The 18,482-nt window shown below is 46.2% G+C and overlaps 1 protein-coding gene across 3 annotated transcripts in view; it reads right to left on the minus strand.

The window, feature by feature from the left end:
- DMRT1 (doublesex and mab-3 related transcription factor 1) overlaps positions 1-18,482 on the minus strand; it is a 106,509-nt gene that overhangs the window by 46,304 nt on the left and 41,723 nt on the right. For all 3 annotated transcript variants that reach the window (XM_081802817.1, XM_081802815.1, XM_081802816.1), the window contains exon 3: positions 17,247-17,530. In XM_081802817.1, the coding sequence (XP_081658943.1) occupies positions 17,247-17,530 (284 nt within the window). The remainder of the gene's footprint in view (positions 1-17,246; positions 17,531-18,482) is intronic.

Below are 18,482 nucleotides of genomic sequence, written 5' to 3' on the forward strand. Positions count from 1 at the left end.
TGCCGCCATCTAGAATTGCTGCAGTGGTAAGACCAAACTCAAACTCTCTTCAAATCAAAGAGCCATTTCTGCCTCTCAAGACCTCCCTCAAGACCATTACACAGTCTACGTAATGAACTCTGAGCGAGAGGCCCAGTCGTCAGCTTTAACACGCGCAGAGAGCCGCAACATAAATGGTGAAGCCTCCCCCCGCCCACTGCAGGTGCCGAGCTGGTCACACCTCCTTCTGGTTTGACAACATCTGCAAGTCAGTTCTTCAAGAAAAATGTTTTTCAATTTTCCCCACGTACAAGTGACACGATTTGAGACCTGCAGGCTCTGCAAAATGCTGAGTTTTTTTCCCCTTTTACTCGGAATTTGTATAAAGCCTCTTTTCAAAATGTTGAAAAATGTTCACTGTGAGTCTAGAGCAGGGATCAGCAAACCTTTTTGGCAAACGGCCATCATTTAGGCTTTGCAACCCACAGGGTCTCTCGACAACTGGCAAATGAATGGGCATGGCTACGTTCCAATAAAACTTTATTTATAAAAAGGTACACTGGTTCACAACCTTCACTCCCACTGGCGGAAGAGGAGCTCACCCAGCGCTGATGCTGGGCTCCATCACTGGAGTGTCTGATTTCAGTGGTCCGGGAGGTGGCCTGGCGCCAGGCTATTTCAAAGCTCCCGAGGTAATTCTCTTTTTTTTTTTTTATGTTCAGTTAGCCACTGTATAGTACATCATTAGTTTCTGATGTTGTGTTCAACGATTCATTAGTTGCATATAACACCCAGTGCTCATCACAACACGTGCCCTCCTTAACACCCATCACCTGGTTACCCCATCCCCCACCCTCCTCTCCCTTCAGTAACCCTCAGTTTGCTTTCCAGAGTCCAGAGCCTCTCATGGTTTGTCCCTCTCTCTGATTTCTTCCCCATTCTGTTTTCCCTCCCTTCCCCTGTGGTCCTCTGTATTATTCCTTATGTTCCGCATATGAGTGAAACCATATGATAATGGTCTTTCTCTGCCTGACTTACTTCACCTAGCATAATCCCCGCCAGTTCCATCCACGTCAATGCAAATGGTAGGTATTCATCTTTTCTGATGGCTGAGTAATTATTCCATTGTATTTATTAACCACATCTTTATCCATTCCCCAGGTAATTCTAATGTGATGTCAAGATTGAGAACCACTGCCCTAGATATACTGACATATTTCCCACACCCCCAAGAAGTATGAAACACCAAGATCCCCAGTGTTAACTAAAAAATGCAAAAGGTTAAGTCTGATAGACTGGTCAACTGCTGCCAATCTCAAATTGTATAGTATTTGCAAAAAGATTTAAATAAACTGTAGACTTCTTTTTTTAACTAAAGCTTACCAAAAAAATAAACAATTTCAAACCCTTGCATGTTAATTTTTTCCTTTAATTCCTCTTATGTTTCTAGAAAGCATCAGATAATAAGGATTATTTAGAAGTAGGAATTGAGGGATTTGAACTCAAACACTGAATTTCCCTAATGAATCCCAAGATCACTGGGACTTCGAGGAAAAGAAAAAGATACAAAGGGTCAGACTCCATTTGAGGTTATTAAATATGAATTTGCTGAAGCCATTTATCACATCAGCCACATTCAACTTGAAGAATAATCCACAAACAACCATCCATGTGTTCACCTGGACATAAGGATGGTTGTATGTACAGCTGACTCTTGAACAACACAGGAGGTTAGGGGCTTCAACCTCCCCATGCAGTTGAAAATCCACATATAACTTCTGACCCTCCCAAAATTTAACTACTAAATAACCTCCTGTTGACCAAAGTCTTACCGATAACATAGTAAATTAACACATACCAATAGTACTCTTAGAATGAAGTAATAAGCTAGGGGGATAAAATGCTATTAAGAGAGCGTAAGGATGGGTTAGCCTGGTGATGGGTATTAAGGAGGGCACGTACTGCATGGAGCACTGGGTGTTATACACAAACAATGAATCATGGAACACTACATCAAAAACTAATGATATAATGTATGGTGATTAACAAACATAATAAAATTTAAAAATAAATAAATAAAACTTCAAAAAAAAAAAAAGAAAGCACATTTACAGGACTGTATTGTATTGACCAGAAAAAAAAATCACACATAAGTGGACTCGTGCAGTTCATACCTGCGCCGTTCAAGGGTTGACCATAGCATTTCAAAGCGCGTGTGTAAATCTCTGAAACGTGAAGCTAAAATCAAATTGTGACTCGTCTAGAAAAAGGCGTGGCAGAATGAGATTTCAAACACTAGGTCCCTTCTAGTTCCCTTCCAACTCAAAAAAAAATCACAGTCCTGGCTGCTTTTGGATTAGACAAATGGGTAAACAAGGAAACGTTTGAAACTTGCTTTACTTGAAACCAGTAGTACTTAACTGGGGGCAATCCGTCCCCTGGGGGACATCTGGTGACTTTGGGAGACCCTTCTCCCAGTCACAGCTGGGGGTGGGGAGGAGAAGAGTATGCTGTGGGCCTCTAGTGAGGAGAGGCCAGGGGGGCTGCAATGCACAGGACGGCTCCTGCACAACAAGAATTATCCAGCCCAGCATTTCAAGAGTGCCAAGGTTGAGAAAACTTGCTTTAAACTACCCTAGTCCCTGCTTGTGCTCAGCCCCTCACCTCCGGCTCAAAGGGCAAAGTTCTACTGAGGGATAGAAGTTGCACACAAATTAGAGGCAGCGTTCAGTTCTGCTAAAAGGATATGATTTTTCCTTTATGCAGGGCGGTCTTATTTCTTCTCAAGATTTTATTTTTTGTTCCTTCAAACTAAAGAACCAAGTAAAACCTAAAAACCCAGTATTCCAGTGAATTATGACTCCCATTACTATTAGCATGTGGTAGCTGGCAAGCAATAGGCATGTTTTATAATCTTATTACCCACCTCAAGTCTGAACCAGAGTGTGACCTACAGATAGGAACTGGGCTGGTGGGGAACGTGCAGGGTGTTAGTATTAACACCGGAGGAACACCCTAGAGCTTTGGGTTTTATTTTATTAAACTGTTGAGGACATACAGCACAATAAATCTGAACCATGGGTTTCCTTTTTATATACCTTAGTCACTCTTTTTTATAGTTACAATAAAATCCCCCAAAACATAAAAATATTAGACCCTACTTCCTTAAAAAAAAAAAAAAAAAATTCCTAAATTCTCTTCACTGGTTGTCTGGGAGTATTTCAGCCGGGAAGAGCATGGTCTCGAAGTGAACTGCACGCTCCATCCAGGCTGAGAGGAGTTCGTGAAGACCAGACCGTGGTCTAGCTGTTCGCGGAGGCTGGCTCAGCTGCAAAGAAACAGGGCTGGCCAGGAAAGGGGACAGACTTCTCGAGAACCATATGGGATAAAACTCCCAAGCGCAAACCCCAATATTTAAACGAACAGTGAGAAGATGCCCTTGGCAATGTTGTGTGGTTTACAGCCCTTTAAGTTGCAAAAGCTACATTTGGGATGAACCTTTGATTTTATGAAGAGAAATATTTTTCTGAAAAAAGGCAGGCTCTTCACACACTGTGGAATTCCAGGTCTCCTGGTGACGTGAAGAGTGAAGGCTGGGGGCTGACTTTCGCCCTCATTAAAGGATTTCTTTAGCTTTAATAGAAGCTTCTTTTCAAACCCTCCGGATGGGATGCCTGTTCCCACGCTTACCTAATCACACACTGTGAGCCCTCCTCGTCCACAGATTTTGCCTGTGCAGGTGCTTTACCCAAAAGGCAAGTGCCCATTCACCTCCTGAAATACACACCTCACTCATCCTCTGGGATGCCACAGGTCACAGCTGGAAAGAGTTCTTCTTAATATACGAGCTAAAAATGATGGCTATTAAGAGCAAATTTCAGAGACGACTGTAACATTAACAAGGCATATGCTGACTGTTGGGACACCTCTTTCTTCCTTGTCCCTCGGGTCCTCTCACCTAGCTTCCTTAACTTCCTCTGCTGGGCTCACCTTGCTTTCTCTGCGGGGCTCACGTTACGGAATGCCCTCCACGCCCCTTCGCAGTGGCAGGAAGCCACGGGGACAGCAGGTGGAGACTGGCCTTGTGCCAACCTGGGCCCTTGCAAGAGATTCCCCCAAAGCCTGGGTGGACCTCTTCAGTGAACCATGGAGGTTTGAGGGTCAGCTGAAGAAACTAAGAGCTATATGCCCCAAAACGGAAGGGAGGCTCCTCAGAGGGGAGGTGGGACGGAAAATGGGAAGAAGAGGATGGCCATGCAGTACAGCAGAGAGGACAATCAATTCAGAAATGATACATCTAAGACGCTTGAAGCTGTGAACCCCCCAAATCCCAAAGCTCCAGAAAGTCTGTGACACACGCAAACGCAAAATAAAACGTGTGTGAGTGGGGCCTTCTCAAAAACAATGGAAGGAAAGGAGCTCAATATCAGGTCTGGATTAACACCAGAGTAGATACAAAACACGTGAAAAACAGCCACAAGAGGCACCATGGAAAAATAGGCAAGTCGTTTGGAAATACAGAACCAACACTGACGGTGAGAACATAAAAGCAAGCCTCCCTCGACTCCCAGAAGTCCCAGAGAGGGCACGAAGAGTCGCACCACCCTGGCACACACTTTAAGGGGTGGACACCCCACAGGGATCAGGGTAACAAGCGCATTTATCAGTGATCTGTTATGCTTCTCCTTCTTGTACAGAACAATTAAGATAGGAGTATTTCCACATTTTTAAAAACCCAAATTAATTTTTGTTTAACTTGTGCTGCTCAATTGGTTGTTTTCACCATCTGCATCTGAGAACAGGGTCTACCCTTAGACAAGCGTTTTCCAAAATGCAGTGCTATGACCGTGAGTGACCTAATTCAGCAGGCTGTGATCAGCATTAAAAATAAATAAATAAATAACAGTACAGAAGTGGACAGAATGAAACCGAATAGAATAAAATAGAAGAGAAATCTGAAAATTCATTGTATATGGTATGGGAAAGAACTGTTGCATGAAATGTTTCATTTTGCATTTATATGTATGCGTAAACATAAGCCCTATGACAATATTAAACATTTCTTACTGTGGATCTGTCGAAAATATCTGAAAGGCATCGGTATATAAATCTGGTAAAAGCAAGGACTTTCAAAAACAGGTACACACAAGAAAAAGCCCATTTTATAAAATGGTTCCTTTTCCTGGACCCTGGAAAGATTCAGATGCACTTCAGGGGGCTCACAGAGAGAGGGAGGGGTGGTCTATTGGCCAAGAGTCTCGGCTGCAGTTAGCCCAGCGCCCCCTTCGTTTTCCCAAACCACACATCTATGCAGGATTATCCAGCTCCTGCGTCAGTACTTACATCTGTGAGCTGATTCACAAATGTAAACCACAAACCCCCACTTTCCACCTAAAGTCACGCAGAGCTAGACAGAACCGCAAGCATCATTTACCTGAAAGCCAACAGAAAACACAGCTTCAGTACAGTAGCTGGTGGAAAAGGGCATGGAAAGTCTGCATTTTTATATTTGGGCTGATAACTATCCAGACACAGGACTCCCCGTTTCCACTAACATGGCAAGTTTCTGAAAGCCTAATAACACTCTTCAGAAAGGCGGTGGGGGCTTGTGATGGTGACTTTCTTAAAGTAACTTTCTTGAGAAAATGTTGGTTCTTGACCACAGGACGAATGGACTTTCAGAGGAGGGAAGTAAAGTAAAACTGAGTAAATTCATTGAGAGATACTACAGAGACCTGTCCTGTGTTCTCATGGAGTCCTCAGTGTAATAATCATTAACATAAAGAAGAACTAACTGCTCAGGGGGATCAAGTAACTGGCTTCCACTCATAAAAGGATTAAGCAGAGAAGCAGGATGCAAACAAAGCAAGTTGGCCTCGGAAGCCTCTCTACTAAACCTCGCAGCCTTTCCCATTTTAAATTAAGATGTCTGCTGATTATAAAGACCTCCTCACTACCTGTGGCTTTTACCAGTTCTTCCTGTTTTCACTGCTTCAAGATCAAATAAGAAACTTTGGAGGGGGGGCGGGGAGAGTCTGAAAATGAGAAGAAAACAGGCCTGCAATCACGCATTCAGGAACTTTGATTTTAGGACCAGAAGCATTAGACACATCCATATCTGTTCCCATCTTGATGGACAAACTTAATTAACCTTTGCTACTCTGTTCCAACCTACTGTTTTAGACAAAACTAGTGACCCACAAACAATATGTTGCCATCAGAATCTCAACGGCTGTGACATCAAGAGATATAACCCCATCAGCAGTATCGGGAAATAAGCCACTTGGATTAGCTGCTCTAAGAAATATGGATTATATTCATGTCACACATGAGCTGTCAGAAACATTAGGATACTTTTAGCATAAATCAGCAGTGTGAAGGGTATCTTATGAGTACTGAACATGACGGACTGCTCGGAGGGCAAGGTGAGACTGTCTGGGGCCAGCTTCTACACATGAGCACACGCACAAACTCACACACTTCACCCGAGCTGGTATTAAAAATTCGAATGCAGGCTGCTGAGGCACGCCCAACTCACACTGGGTTAGCGTCATGGAAAGGCCACACCAAGACTAGGACGGACAGCCCACCTCTAAGTAACCAAAATGACACAAGAATGACCAGAAATCTGTTTCCCTAAAGTGCATAGAAGAGGGGGCGGCAGGAGAGAGGACATGATGGGGAACCACAGAACCATGCTTAAGGACCATAAGCTCAGCGATTTAAATTTGGTTAATCCTATGAAGACACAGGAGTCTCCACTGTCTCTAACATACCAAGTCTCGGAAAACAGGTAAGATGCGTTACATCCTCTAAGATCTGATAAGACATATCATAAAATATAAGAAAACACTGTGTAACACCTGTTAAGGCTTCTTACAAGGAAAACCAAGAATGTGTGCTGTTCTAGGAAGGCAGGGAGAAAGAATGGGAACGGGCGTGCCCTCTGCAGTCAGGTAAACCCCAGCTCAAATGCAACCCCCCTGCTCAGCAGCTCTGTGATCCCGGCAAGTTGCTTCATCTCCCCAAGTGTCTGAGTGTCTGTTTCCTCCCCCACAGAGGCGGTAACAATCCCTGAGGGCTGCCTGTAGGGGGTGAGCGGAATGGCAGATATGAAGTGCTCAGACCGTAAGGCTATTCAACACCTGTCCTGCTGCACCTTCCCTGTCCCTTCCCCCCATGGGGGCCTCCCTCTGTGGGCACACCAGCGGGACGGTGGTGGTCACACTCCAGGACCCCTCTTTTGGGTGCCCTTTCCCAGGTATGCCACGGTCTGTTAACAAAGAGGGAGACAGACAACCCTTCACATTACATACGTATTTTAAATACATAAACCTTTTGCTCGGTATGTGAAAGAAAACCCCATTCTCTGAACTTTTTCTACTTTTCAAATCTTAAAAAGCTGAAAACCCAACTCCAGATCCTACCTTGCCACTGTTACATACAGAGTATGAGAGAGAGAGAGAGAGAAGAATGTGCCTTCACGTTTTTGGAGCTCATACCATTACTCAAGACGGGATGACTTTGTCTTCCTTCATTCTCCCGGGATAAGAATGACTAACTGCCAAAAAGAATGTTCATGAGAAAGAATGAGATGAAAAGATGTGAAAACCAAAATGAGGACGTAACCCCTTTTTTCCCGGTTTCTCCATCTTCTTATGAACCCCATCCCTGGAGGCTGTGCACAGCCAGGGTGATGCCCACAGGGCCCTGGGAGCAATCTGTCTTGAGGGTGGTCAGTAAGGGGGTCTACTCTCTGCAGAGAATGGTTAAAAATTAGTAAAATTCATGGAGTGCCTGGGTGGCTCAGTTGGTTAAGCATCCAACTCTTGATTTGGGCTCAGGTCATGATCTCCCTCTCTCCCTGCTCCCGCCCCCTGCATGCTCTCTCACTCTAAAATAACTAAGTAAAATTGAAAAAAAAAAAAAAGGTAGTAAAACTCATTTAAGTTTCTCCTGTCATCCACTTCCCTGAGAGTTACCCCTGGGGGGATGAGCGAGGTGAGCACCGTGCCGGGGGCAGAGCTGGGACTCGGTAAATGAATGGTAATGATGAATGCGTGAATGAATTTCTTATACACACTCTGTAATATGATGGAGATTTTTCGATAGTATGGTTTTTTTTTTTAAGATTTTATTTTTAAGTAATCTGTATATCCAACAACATGCGGCTCACACTTAACAACCTCAAGATCAAGAGTAACACGTTCTACCAACTGAGCCGGCCAACCAGGTGCCCCGGAGATTTTTGTAACCCTGTTTTACCTTTCTACTTTCATATTCCTAATATAGTTTTCTAAAAATAGGGCCAACCAGCCTCTCCTACACATTCCCTTGATTTTGGTCTTTATTCAAGTAATGAGGGACACTTAGCAAGCCATACAAAATGGGCTCCCAAGAAATTTGAGCCTCACCCAGCCATGTACTTAAACATTCTGAAAAGCAACTAATTTTGTATCATATTCACATCTGCTTAGGAAAAAAATGTAAGCTAAAAGGTAAAACATAAACAGGTAAGATTTTGTCCACCAGTCCAACCAAATCAAATCTGAAAGCTTTCAAGAACTGTGATCTAATTATCTGGTTTTCAAGTAGATTACAGAATCCCCAAATGACTGTATTATTTACTGACCTGATGCTACTGTGTCAGAGATCAGGTTGTGTAACAATCTCACAACAGACTGATAATGTATTTATTTCTGCCCCCGACTGAATATGGAGCAGTCCCCAGGGTACACCAGTCCTTTGCAGGGTTTTCCAGCTCGGTCCAGATCACACTGAACACGTACCAGAGTCTTCCCAGGTTCCTAAAAACCTGAGCTTACACTCCACCGGGAATGCCTGGATGTTACTAGACCACTCCAGGCAGGCTGACAAACAGCCGCTCAGGATGTTCAGGGTCCAGTCCCTGGCCTGGATGCTCTCCGTCAGCACCGCTTCCCCCCGCCCCGGGCCAGGTTTCCAGAGGCCACTCCGGCTTTCTTCTGTCATGCGCATGTTTTCCACCCAAATACTCTGCGCAAATGCCCACCCTGTGCCCTGCCGCCGCTAGGAGAGACCCCTCAGCCCACCTCCCACCATCTGTCTGGGGTCAGCTTCCGAAATGCCCACCACCTCCCTCAGCTCTGTTGCAGGCCCAGAGCCCCCCAGCGGCCCTGGTTCCTATCCACAACTGCCCTCACTGCAGGCTCAGAGCGCGCAGGGCACAAAGCCTTCATAATCTGTGAGACAAAACAGCAAGTCCCTCAAGAAGGACGTAATAAACGCCCGATGCTGGCCGTCATGACCATCGCTTGTCACCATCTGAAACCAGACAAGGGGGCAGCTCAGAGGCAGGGAGTGGGGACTGCACTCGTCCAGGCCGCAGAGCTCCATGGCCAACAGAAGCCTGCTCCCTGCAGGAGCAGGAGTGTGTTGTGAAGGCCCCAGAGAACTGGAGGTATTATTTCTCCTTCAAAGAGAAGTACCTCAGGAGGAAGTATGCTTCAGAAAGGTATAAATGCAGCTAAGATTTGACAGGCCGCTGAAGAGAAAGTTCACAGTAGAGGCAAGGTGGCCCCGAACAGGGAGAAGCCGCACACCTTCCCTGCACTAGCTTTAAACTCTCCGAGGTCTGTGGGGACTCCGTGTTTCCCTAAATAGAAGATTCTCCGACACCGGCCCTCTGACCCGGCCGAGTCCTGAGTCCTCACTGAACCAGATAGCAGGGCCTCCTGGGGGTGCATGGGAAGGAGTCCCACAAAATGCTGGGCATTCACAGGGCTGCCGTAAAAAGGAAGGGAAAGACCAAAGCACTCTGCCTGCGAAGAGTTAAGCTGAGCGTTAAGTGGACACAATCGCTGAAAGCAGCAGAGGAAGACCCAGGGAACTCTGCTGTTGTCATGGTGACACGGTGACTGACACAGAGCTTTCCAGACTCTAGACCGCAGGCTAGTAAGACAGAGAAGAAAAAGAGACGGGGAGGGGCAGGGATGGTGCTGCTGAGTGAGGGCATTTACACAAAAAGAAATCCTGCCACCTAATAGGATCATTTTATTTCCACAAAATGTTGGAAGGGCCTAGTCTCAGTAAAAACAATTTAAAAAAAATGTTTAAAGTAAGCTCTACACCCAGCGTGGGACTTGAACTCACGACCCCGAGATCAAGAGTTGCATGCTCTACTGGCTGAGCCAGCCAGGCGCCCCTAAAAGCAATTTTTTGAATTGAATAATTGAGCTCTACGAAAAACTCCCTTGTCCTTATTTTCTCATTTCTCTGTAAAAACCAGCACAGGTAACACAACCCGCATGAAGGACAGTGAACCACTAGACACATTCCCAGTAAAATAAGAGGACACCAACATCCACTGCAGGTATCGAAACTGAACAATGCACCAAGAACATGTAAGAGAACTGGGGGTATTTGGGGGGAAATGGGAGCACTAATATTTTTCTGCGTCTAACTTAGATACCCCAAATAAGCAACTAGAAAATGATCAGAACTACAGAGTCCATGGAAGTGGCCAAATACAAAATAAATATACCCCATCATCTCAACAGAACCTGTAACACTTTCAATCAACATAAACTTGTGTCCCTCTAATTCCCCTTCAAGAAATCAAATAAAGGTTGTTAGTGCTAACAGTCCAAAGCAAATACCGCATCTATTTTAATGACTTTTTCCTAAGGAAAGAAACTGCTTGGAATGTTCTAAAAGGAATCTGTTCTCATAAACTCTTCTTGTGTCTGCTGGCAAACTTTGTCAGGTTTTCTTTCTTGAGAAAAAAGGCAGCCTCCATCCGCCAACAAAGTGGCCAATACCCAGCTTGCTCTAAAAGAAGCCTCGGCTAGGCTAGTTTTACCTGCTGGGGTGGTGATAGTTTGGAGCGGGCAGCCCCGGCGATCACAAGACTGTTTGTGGAGAGAGCCCCTGACCAAGGGTAGAGGGCCCAGGGCTGGGGCCTGGCTCCCCTGTAACCAGCTGTGTTCCACAGATCACTTCAACTTTCTCAGCTCAGACTTATCCAGGAATCTGAGGTGGCCACAGGCACATCATCCTGGGGTCCCTGACGGTACAGCTTGGTGGTCTGAGGCAAACACAAAAGTGTATCTCAAGTCTGCTTCACCTTAAAACCTGACGTGGATTTTGCATTCTACTTCCTTTTCTCTGACATATTGTTTTTCAAGTTTAGGAATATCTTAAAACGCTGTTAACGAGAACTGTCGTCCTGCGAACAAGAGCCAGGTTTAAGCCACCTGCATCCCCGCTGGGCTCTCCTATGGGACTTCCAGGAGACAGGGAGGGGCCCCTGCTGCCCCCACCCAGCACATGCTCAAGAAGTCACTTCCTCTCAATCTTTTTAGCTAACAGTTTGTTCTGATCCTGAGCAACGCTAATGAAAAGAGGAGGCAGTGTGAAAAGGGCCCCATCAGGCTGCTTGTTGTAGGACTGAGAACATCAAAGGGCAGGGGCTTCTATAAGGCGCTGCCTGGCCCACTGCCTGCTGCCCCCCCCCCCCCGCCCCCACCCATCAAAGGTGCTAGAGGGCCATCCCAGGAATGCTCACAAGGGGGCACCTTCTCTGTGCTCAAGCCCCAGATACCAAAATCTGCTTTCCTTCCTGCCTGTAGCTCAGTTTCAAACTCAGGGCCACTTAGATGACCCCCAAGTTCCCATCCCTTCGTCCCCCCAAGACCTGCTTTCACATTGTTGTCTGTTTGGTTCAGTGGCAGATCCCTAACACACAGCAGGATCTCCGTGCATGCTTATTTAATAAACGAATGCATCCAGTAAGGTGCATCATCATACATGGGCAACCGGTATTCTAAGACACTTCAGACTGAGCCCAAAATAACCACCGGAAGGAATGAAATCACCTGTGTTGCCACTATGACCACACCCAAACTGTGGTCCGAACAGGAGTCTACCTGCCAGTCTACACATCTGGTGGTCCCAGCTTCTGAAAAGCAATCCAGAGGCTGCCTGACAGAGGGACAGTGAAAGGAGATCCCAGGTACAGCTCTGAGCCCTCCTGTATTTATTTCTGCTCACTTGATATGCGCCTCTCCCTTGTCAACCTGGTACAACATGTTTATTTAGGAGATAATGTTGCCGTGGAGGAGTGCACAAGGCAATAAACAGCTTTTGCAGGCAATTAAATGCAGAAGTGAAATTGAGCTGCTGGTCAGAGGAACCAGCCATTCATCGTGAGTCTGTTCCAGGGTCCCAAATGTTATTCCTGTTTCACAACAGGACAGGAATCTGTGATTGGGCCACAAATCTCCAGAGACTGGAGGCAGACCCAAAGCGATTACAGCAGCTCTCAGCATGCAGGGCATTTACACGAAAGAGCTGTGAGATGCTGGGATGCTGACCTAGTACACTGCTCTATTTCTTTTAGTAGGTTTTGCACTTAGTAGGTGCTCAATAATTATTCGTGGCTTGCTTGATTTTATAGGGACATTTATCGGAAGCCTCACCTTTCCAATAAAAAGTCAATGGTTTCTTTCTGCAAATAATTCAATGCCCTCCCTACTGATCTCTCAGAAGACTAGCTTTAAAAAATGATGATGATCTGCACTTCTGTCGGTTTTTTTCCAGGAGTCAGAAAGGAGCTCTTTGTTGAGAAACATGCATCCTGCTCCCTCAGCACACACTGATACACCGAGCAGCAAGGGGAGGAAGATAACGAACAGAATGGTGACTCGCTCTGGCCAGAGAAGTGAGCAAGGAAGTCAGCTCCCCAGCAGCAGAGCCAAGAAAGTAGATGGAGGAGATGCTGCCAAAGATTCGGGCCCTTCAGGCAGCGCCAGGGTCTGACCAAGAGAAGACGCAGTCAGGAGAAGCTAGCACAAAGCTCTCTGGGTGCAGCTGTGGGACACCTTCCACAAAGGAGATGCAAAACATGACCACAAGCAAGGGAGCTCCCCATGCTGTCCTCCCCCGGGAAGCTTCCACCAGGAGGGCATAGGCATGGCCCAAAGAACAGAGCCAGGACACCTTCCCGAAACAGGGCCAGAGCTCGATGGCTGTTCCCTACGCTCCTGCCCTAACAGCTTGGTTTAAGAAGGGAGTCGTCCAGTTCCTTATTAATAGCAGTAACACTTACCAGTTAGAAGTAATATTTCCAGGTGTTCACTATTTAATTAATACTCCTCTATAACATACACATCTTAAAGATATGTTGCATCATTATAACCTTTGTCTATGCTTTCGGTTTCCTATTTACTAAGTGGAACACATTCTTTCTTCTCCAACCCAGATAGAAATTACTCCACATACATTCATACTCGGCCCCTTCTCACATGTCACAGTCTTTTAATAGTAACTAAACCGTGCTTTATGTATACTGCATCTTGTTACAAAGGGGATCTGAGATAACTAACTAAAATACATATGAAAAGAAGGCTGAAAATTAGATTTTTTTTAAAGATTTTATTTATTTATTTGACAGAGAGAGAGAGCACAAGCAGGGGGAGTGGCAGGCAGAGGCAGAGGGAGAAGCTGGGTCCCCACTGAGCAAGGGGAGCCCAATGCGGGACTCGATCCCAGGACCCCGGGATCATGACCTGAGCCAAAGGCAGTCGCTTAACCAACTGAGCCACCCAGGCGCCCTGAAAATAGAGAGATTAAAAAAAAAATAATGCTTAATGAAAATAAGCCACGGCAGTTAACACCGGCATGGCCCCTGGTGCACACGGAGGCTTCCACGTGCGGTAACCACATCCCTTCAGGTGTCCACTGCTGCGCATCCAGGCAACAAGTCTGGGAAGTGGGCATAGTCTCACCTTCACAGACCAAAACACAGAGATTCAAAGGCTATTTTGTATTTTGCTCAAGGCCTCAAGAACAGTTGGATCACAAATTAGAAATGAATATGGATCTTCCAGCACCAGAGCCCACGTTCCTCTAATCCAGTAGGACCTAGGTTTCAGTCCGGCCTCTGCCATCAACTGACTGGGTGCTGAGCGAGTCCCTTCAGCTCCAGACCTCAGTCTTCTCTGCACCAGGATGGGGTGACCAGGACCCGCTGCAGCTCTGATCATGACTGGACTGGTGGTCACCTGCCATTTTGCAAACTGACGGCTTACACCTATGCAGGCTCTTGCATTTTTAATGTTAGGAGTTTATTTCCAAGAGAACTACTTTTTGTGGACGTAACAACAAGGTTGTAAGTCAAGCTTGTGTTTGTATCTGGTTATAAGGTTAATCCACAGACTCATACAGCGTCAGACTTAGAAGGGATGGAAAGACCATATGGTCAAGTCCCCTCATCTCCATCGTTAGGATCATTTTCTAGATTACAGACACATGGCAGGTGTGCCTAAATATGCTTTTACTGATAATCACATTCACAGGAAAGTTGGAGGCAGATTCCAAAAGCAACTTTTAGACAGCAGGGAATTCAGTATATTTTAAACACTAAATGCTGAGATGGCATATTTCAGGAAAGCTTCAGAGGCCCCATTCTCAGCCATCTGAAGTAACCACACATCGGCACTGTCCTAGAAGTTTCTGCCTAATTCCAACCTCCACAAGTGAAGAAAGACAATCAGAAGAAGGTTCCAAGAAGATCTCCAATGAAAAGCAAAACACTTAGGTAGAAATTCTAAGCCCTAAAGAACTAAAGAGGGTAGCCTTAGTGTTCATACTAATTGCTAGTGGTTGCCATGGCCCTGAGTTTACAGCAGACCCAGAGATAACCAGTGCTGAGCAACACTGTGGAGCCAGAACTCCAGCTCTCCCGTCTGGTGGCTGTGTGACCTTGGCTAAGTCAGCCCTCGGAGTCTCAATGCCCTCCCCTGTGAGGAGGAGACAACACAATCTGCTCCCTGAGGCTACGAGGAGGACTCACTGCTCAGCAAATGCTAGCTGTCATTACTGGTGCTGTTACTTACTAAGAGGAATGGGCATCAACTACAGTAGCAGAGAAGGACCTATTTCTGCAAAAGAATTTGTTATATGAAAATAGATTACCAACGGTGACCAGCTAAGAAAGAAAAAGTCTTAAGGCCAGCCTCCTGGGAAAACAAACTCATATGTTAAATGGTATCTTGGCATCTCTCCTGGGCGGCTAACCAGGGACACCTCGCTCCATAGGTGGTGGTGCTAGAGAAAGCACGAACAGCATCAAAGCTGCCTGTCCCCACAGGACGAAGGAAGTCTGGGCAAGGTTCTTCCTCCCCGCTTTGCCAGCCAAGGTGCAGGAACTTGCTCTCAGGGGACTCTCTCCTTGCACATAGCACCTGAGACGTCTCTCCAGGACAAGGCAAGGAGGATGGCTGAGCGAGCCCGTCTCCTCCTGGTTGTCCCTGGGAGGGAGGACTTGGCAAGAGTCCTCCAAGGAAACCCAAGACCTCTACCATGCCCTTCCCTGGTTTTCCAGGTGGACTCCCACATCGGGCTCCCTGCTCAGCGGGGAGCTTGCTTCTCCCCCTGCCCCTCCCCCTGCTCATGCTTTCTCTCTCACTCTCAAATAAATAAATAAAACCTTCCAAAAAAAAAGTAAGATTCTCAAAATAAATTGTGTGGAAAACATCAGTGTGTCAAGCATCATACGCCCGCTGAAAGAGTCTGACAAAGCAGATGTTTGACTTTGCTGTAAAGCTGATCATGAGCTCGCTGGCTTTCTCTCAGCAAACACTTAAGATGTTTTTTCTCACCCCTTTTCTCATAAGCCAACAGGTTCGCCTTCCTACTTTATCCTGAAAGCCTGGAAGTAGCCAGAAAACCAGGACACTTCAATAGTAGTCCCTGCTTCCTGGGAATCTACAGGATGAGCTGATTTTTTTCAGAATTACAAATACTTCTTTCTCCTTTCAGAGAAGAGAGTCTCTGATAGAAATCAACCTAAAACCTGCCCCCAATAATAAAATCCAACTGGCACTTTGAGACGCTTGTAGGGGTCCAGGGAGAAGATCCGTAAACCACTGCATTTTCTTTACACTCATATTATTCTGAGTTCTCACACACATACGCTTTAAGATCTCTTTTAAAAAGGATGATTCTCGGGCACCCAGGTGGCTCAGTCGGTTAAGCATCTGCTTTCGGCTCAGGTCATGATCCCAGGGTCCTGGGATGGATTCCCACATCGGGGCTCCCTGCTCAGCGGGAGCCTGCTTCTCCCCCTGCTCGTGCTTTCTCTCTCAAATAAATAAATAAAATCTTTCAAAAAAAAAAGTAAGATTCTCAAAATAAATTGTGTGGAAAGCTTACAAAACTGCGTAGCCCAGTGGATTACAGTGGACATACTAATGGGCTGAAGAAGTCTGATCCTGAAGGGTAGTGAGAAAATCCAAAAAGTGGGGTAGCGTGAATATTAAGAACTTCCCCACACCTAAAAAATGCAAAATGGAATAGAATTGCTCGGAGGACAATTTTCAACTCACATTTTTCTAGAAGTGGGCATAAGAAGGTCAAAGATTTGCCCTAAACTCCCAAATATGTCTGTCCCGTTGTGTTGGAATCAATGCCCAGCTGACAAAGCCTGAGCATGGTAAACATACCCAAAATACGAACAGTTGTCCCAGAATCGTAACACTGATGGTCGGAGGGGGCTTGGCAGTGATGAGAGTCAGCACTTGTGTGTCTGCACTCCCGCAGCATGGGGACCCAGCCTGGGAACGCTTTCCCCGCCTCCATCTGCCGCTCACACACTCCAGGACCGAAATGGTTAAAGCTGAGGGAGCACGACAGCTCTAGAACAACACTCCTTCCCTGACAGTGCAAAATACTTTGTTTTACCCCAGATGTTAATTTAAAAGTTACTGGTTGTACACTAAGAGTATGAATGATGACCTTCATTTTCAGCTAAAAAAAACACCCCAATTTGGCCCAGAATGACAGTGACTTAATTCCTTTTCTTGCCTTGCTTCCACGCAGACATACAGATGATAACACTTCTCCCTCCCTGGGTGCAAATTCATCACTAGCATTACTGCCAACCAGAAGGCTGCACCCAGCACGTTCTACGCTGCTCAAAGGAAGTGGGGATGAGCCTGGAGGAGGTGAGACCTCACACCGTGAGCCCCTTGTGATTCTGACTCCAGCCAACAGGGTCTTTATGCAAAATGATAGTGAAAAAGGAGAAAAGTAAAATCTCAAAACGCAAGCGAATACATGCATACTCGTTTACAATCCCTGCGGCCAACCTCGGGGTCACGTGACGTCATGGGAGCGTGAACACCTTTTTGCGCCGTTGGCATAAAGTGCACACACGTGTGCTGAGCTGGTCCTGTGCGCATACTGTGTGCTCTCGGCAGATCCAGCCGCTCTGGGTAACGCCTTACCTGCCACTGGTTTCCTGCCTGCCCAGGCACATAAGGTGCGGGGAGGCTCCGGAGGCTGTTCTTCACGGGGGACCCCCCGAGGGGGCTTCCCACGTCCCCAGAAGAGGAATCAGCAGCCAAGGCCATGGAGTACTGCGGGTAGTTGTACAGATTGTTGTAGTACGGAAACAGAGACGGCTGGTAAAAGCTACTGTAGTAGGTGGGGTCAGACACCAGGTCAGGTGTGTTCTCCACGTGCCCTCTGCTGGTGACAGCAGGAATATCCTGGATGACCATGCGTCCCTCTAGAAAGAAAGAAAGACCACATGGTATTAATGTGGGGGTCCACAAAGCTTTCGCTCGAAACCCTGGCGACCTACGGCCTTCCTCATCTGCCAAGGGGCAGAGCAAGGCTCTGGGACATGCTGCTTCCTCCTGGGGCCGAAACGAAGGACAAGTCTGTAAGGCTGGCCCAACTAGTGACACAGCTGGTCAACCCCTGCTGGTTAGTTCTTTTTACTGAGAATACCCAAAACATTTTAGTAACATAAAGCTTGACCAGGTCTAACTTCTACCCAGATAATCCTATCCTAATGTTAGGAAATTAGAGATCAAATCTAGTTAACTTGGCTGTCTGCATCATTTTTACAACAAAATTAACTGTACTTCACTTTAAATAAATAGAAAAATCCCAGTGCCGTAACTATGGTAGTCACGTAGTTATGTCAAAGAGCCAAAGTGAAAGGCTAAGAGTTGAAGCAAACATTGTTTCCTTCACTTCCTTCCACGGCTGATACTGTATCCTTCAGGAGTCTGGACAATGGTATATACCAGGGGTAGACAAACTTCTGTAAAAGGTCAGTAACTATTTCAGGCTTTGTGAGCCATTCAACTGAAGAATGTCCAGGTTGCTGAGTGGTTGTGTTGCAGTAAAACTTTACTCACAAGCGCAGGCAGCGGGCCGAAGCAGCCCAAGGGCTGTAGTTTCTCAACCCTGGCTCTAGATTTTAAACTGTGACAAGCAGACTTCTAAGTCATCTCTCCAATGGACGTCCATTAAACAATGTTCAACGAGTGGGTCCACGTGCCTGAAAGGGCTGCAAGGTGTCAGGATGCCCCTCCCTAGGGAGTCTACAGTCTAGGGCGAAATGTGATGGGATTACAAATAACAGCAAGGATTATCACACAGGAAGAACCATAAGCTTTTATGGGAAATCTAAAGGCTGGAAAGATGACTTGCAGCCTAGAAAGGATTAC

Source organism: Leptonychotes weddellii, chromosome 14, assembly GCF_054177405.1.
Source record: "Leptonychotes weddellii isolate Sample4059 chromosome 14, ASM5417740v2, whole genome shotgun sequence".
In the NCBI taxonomy this organism is placed as follows: domain Eukaryota; kingdom Metazoa; phylum Chordata; class Mammalia; order Carnivora; family Phocidae; genus Leptonychotes; species Leptonychotes weddellii.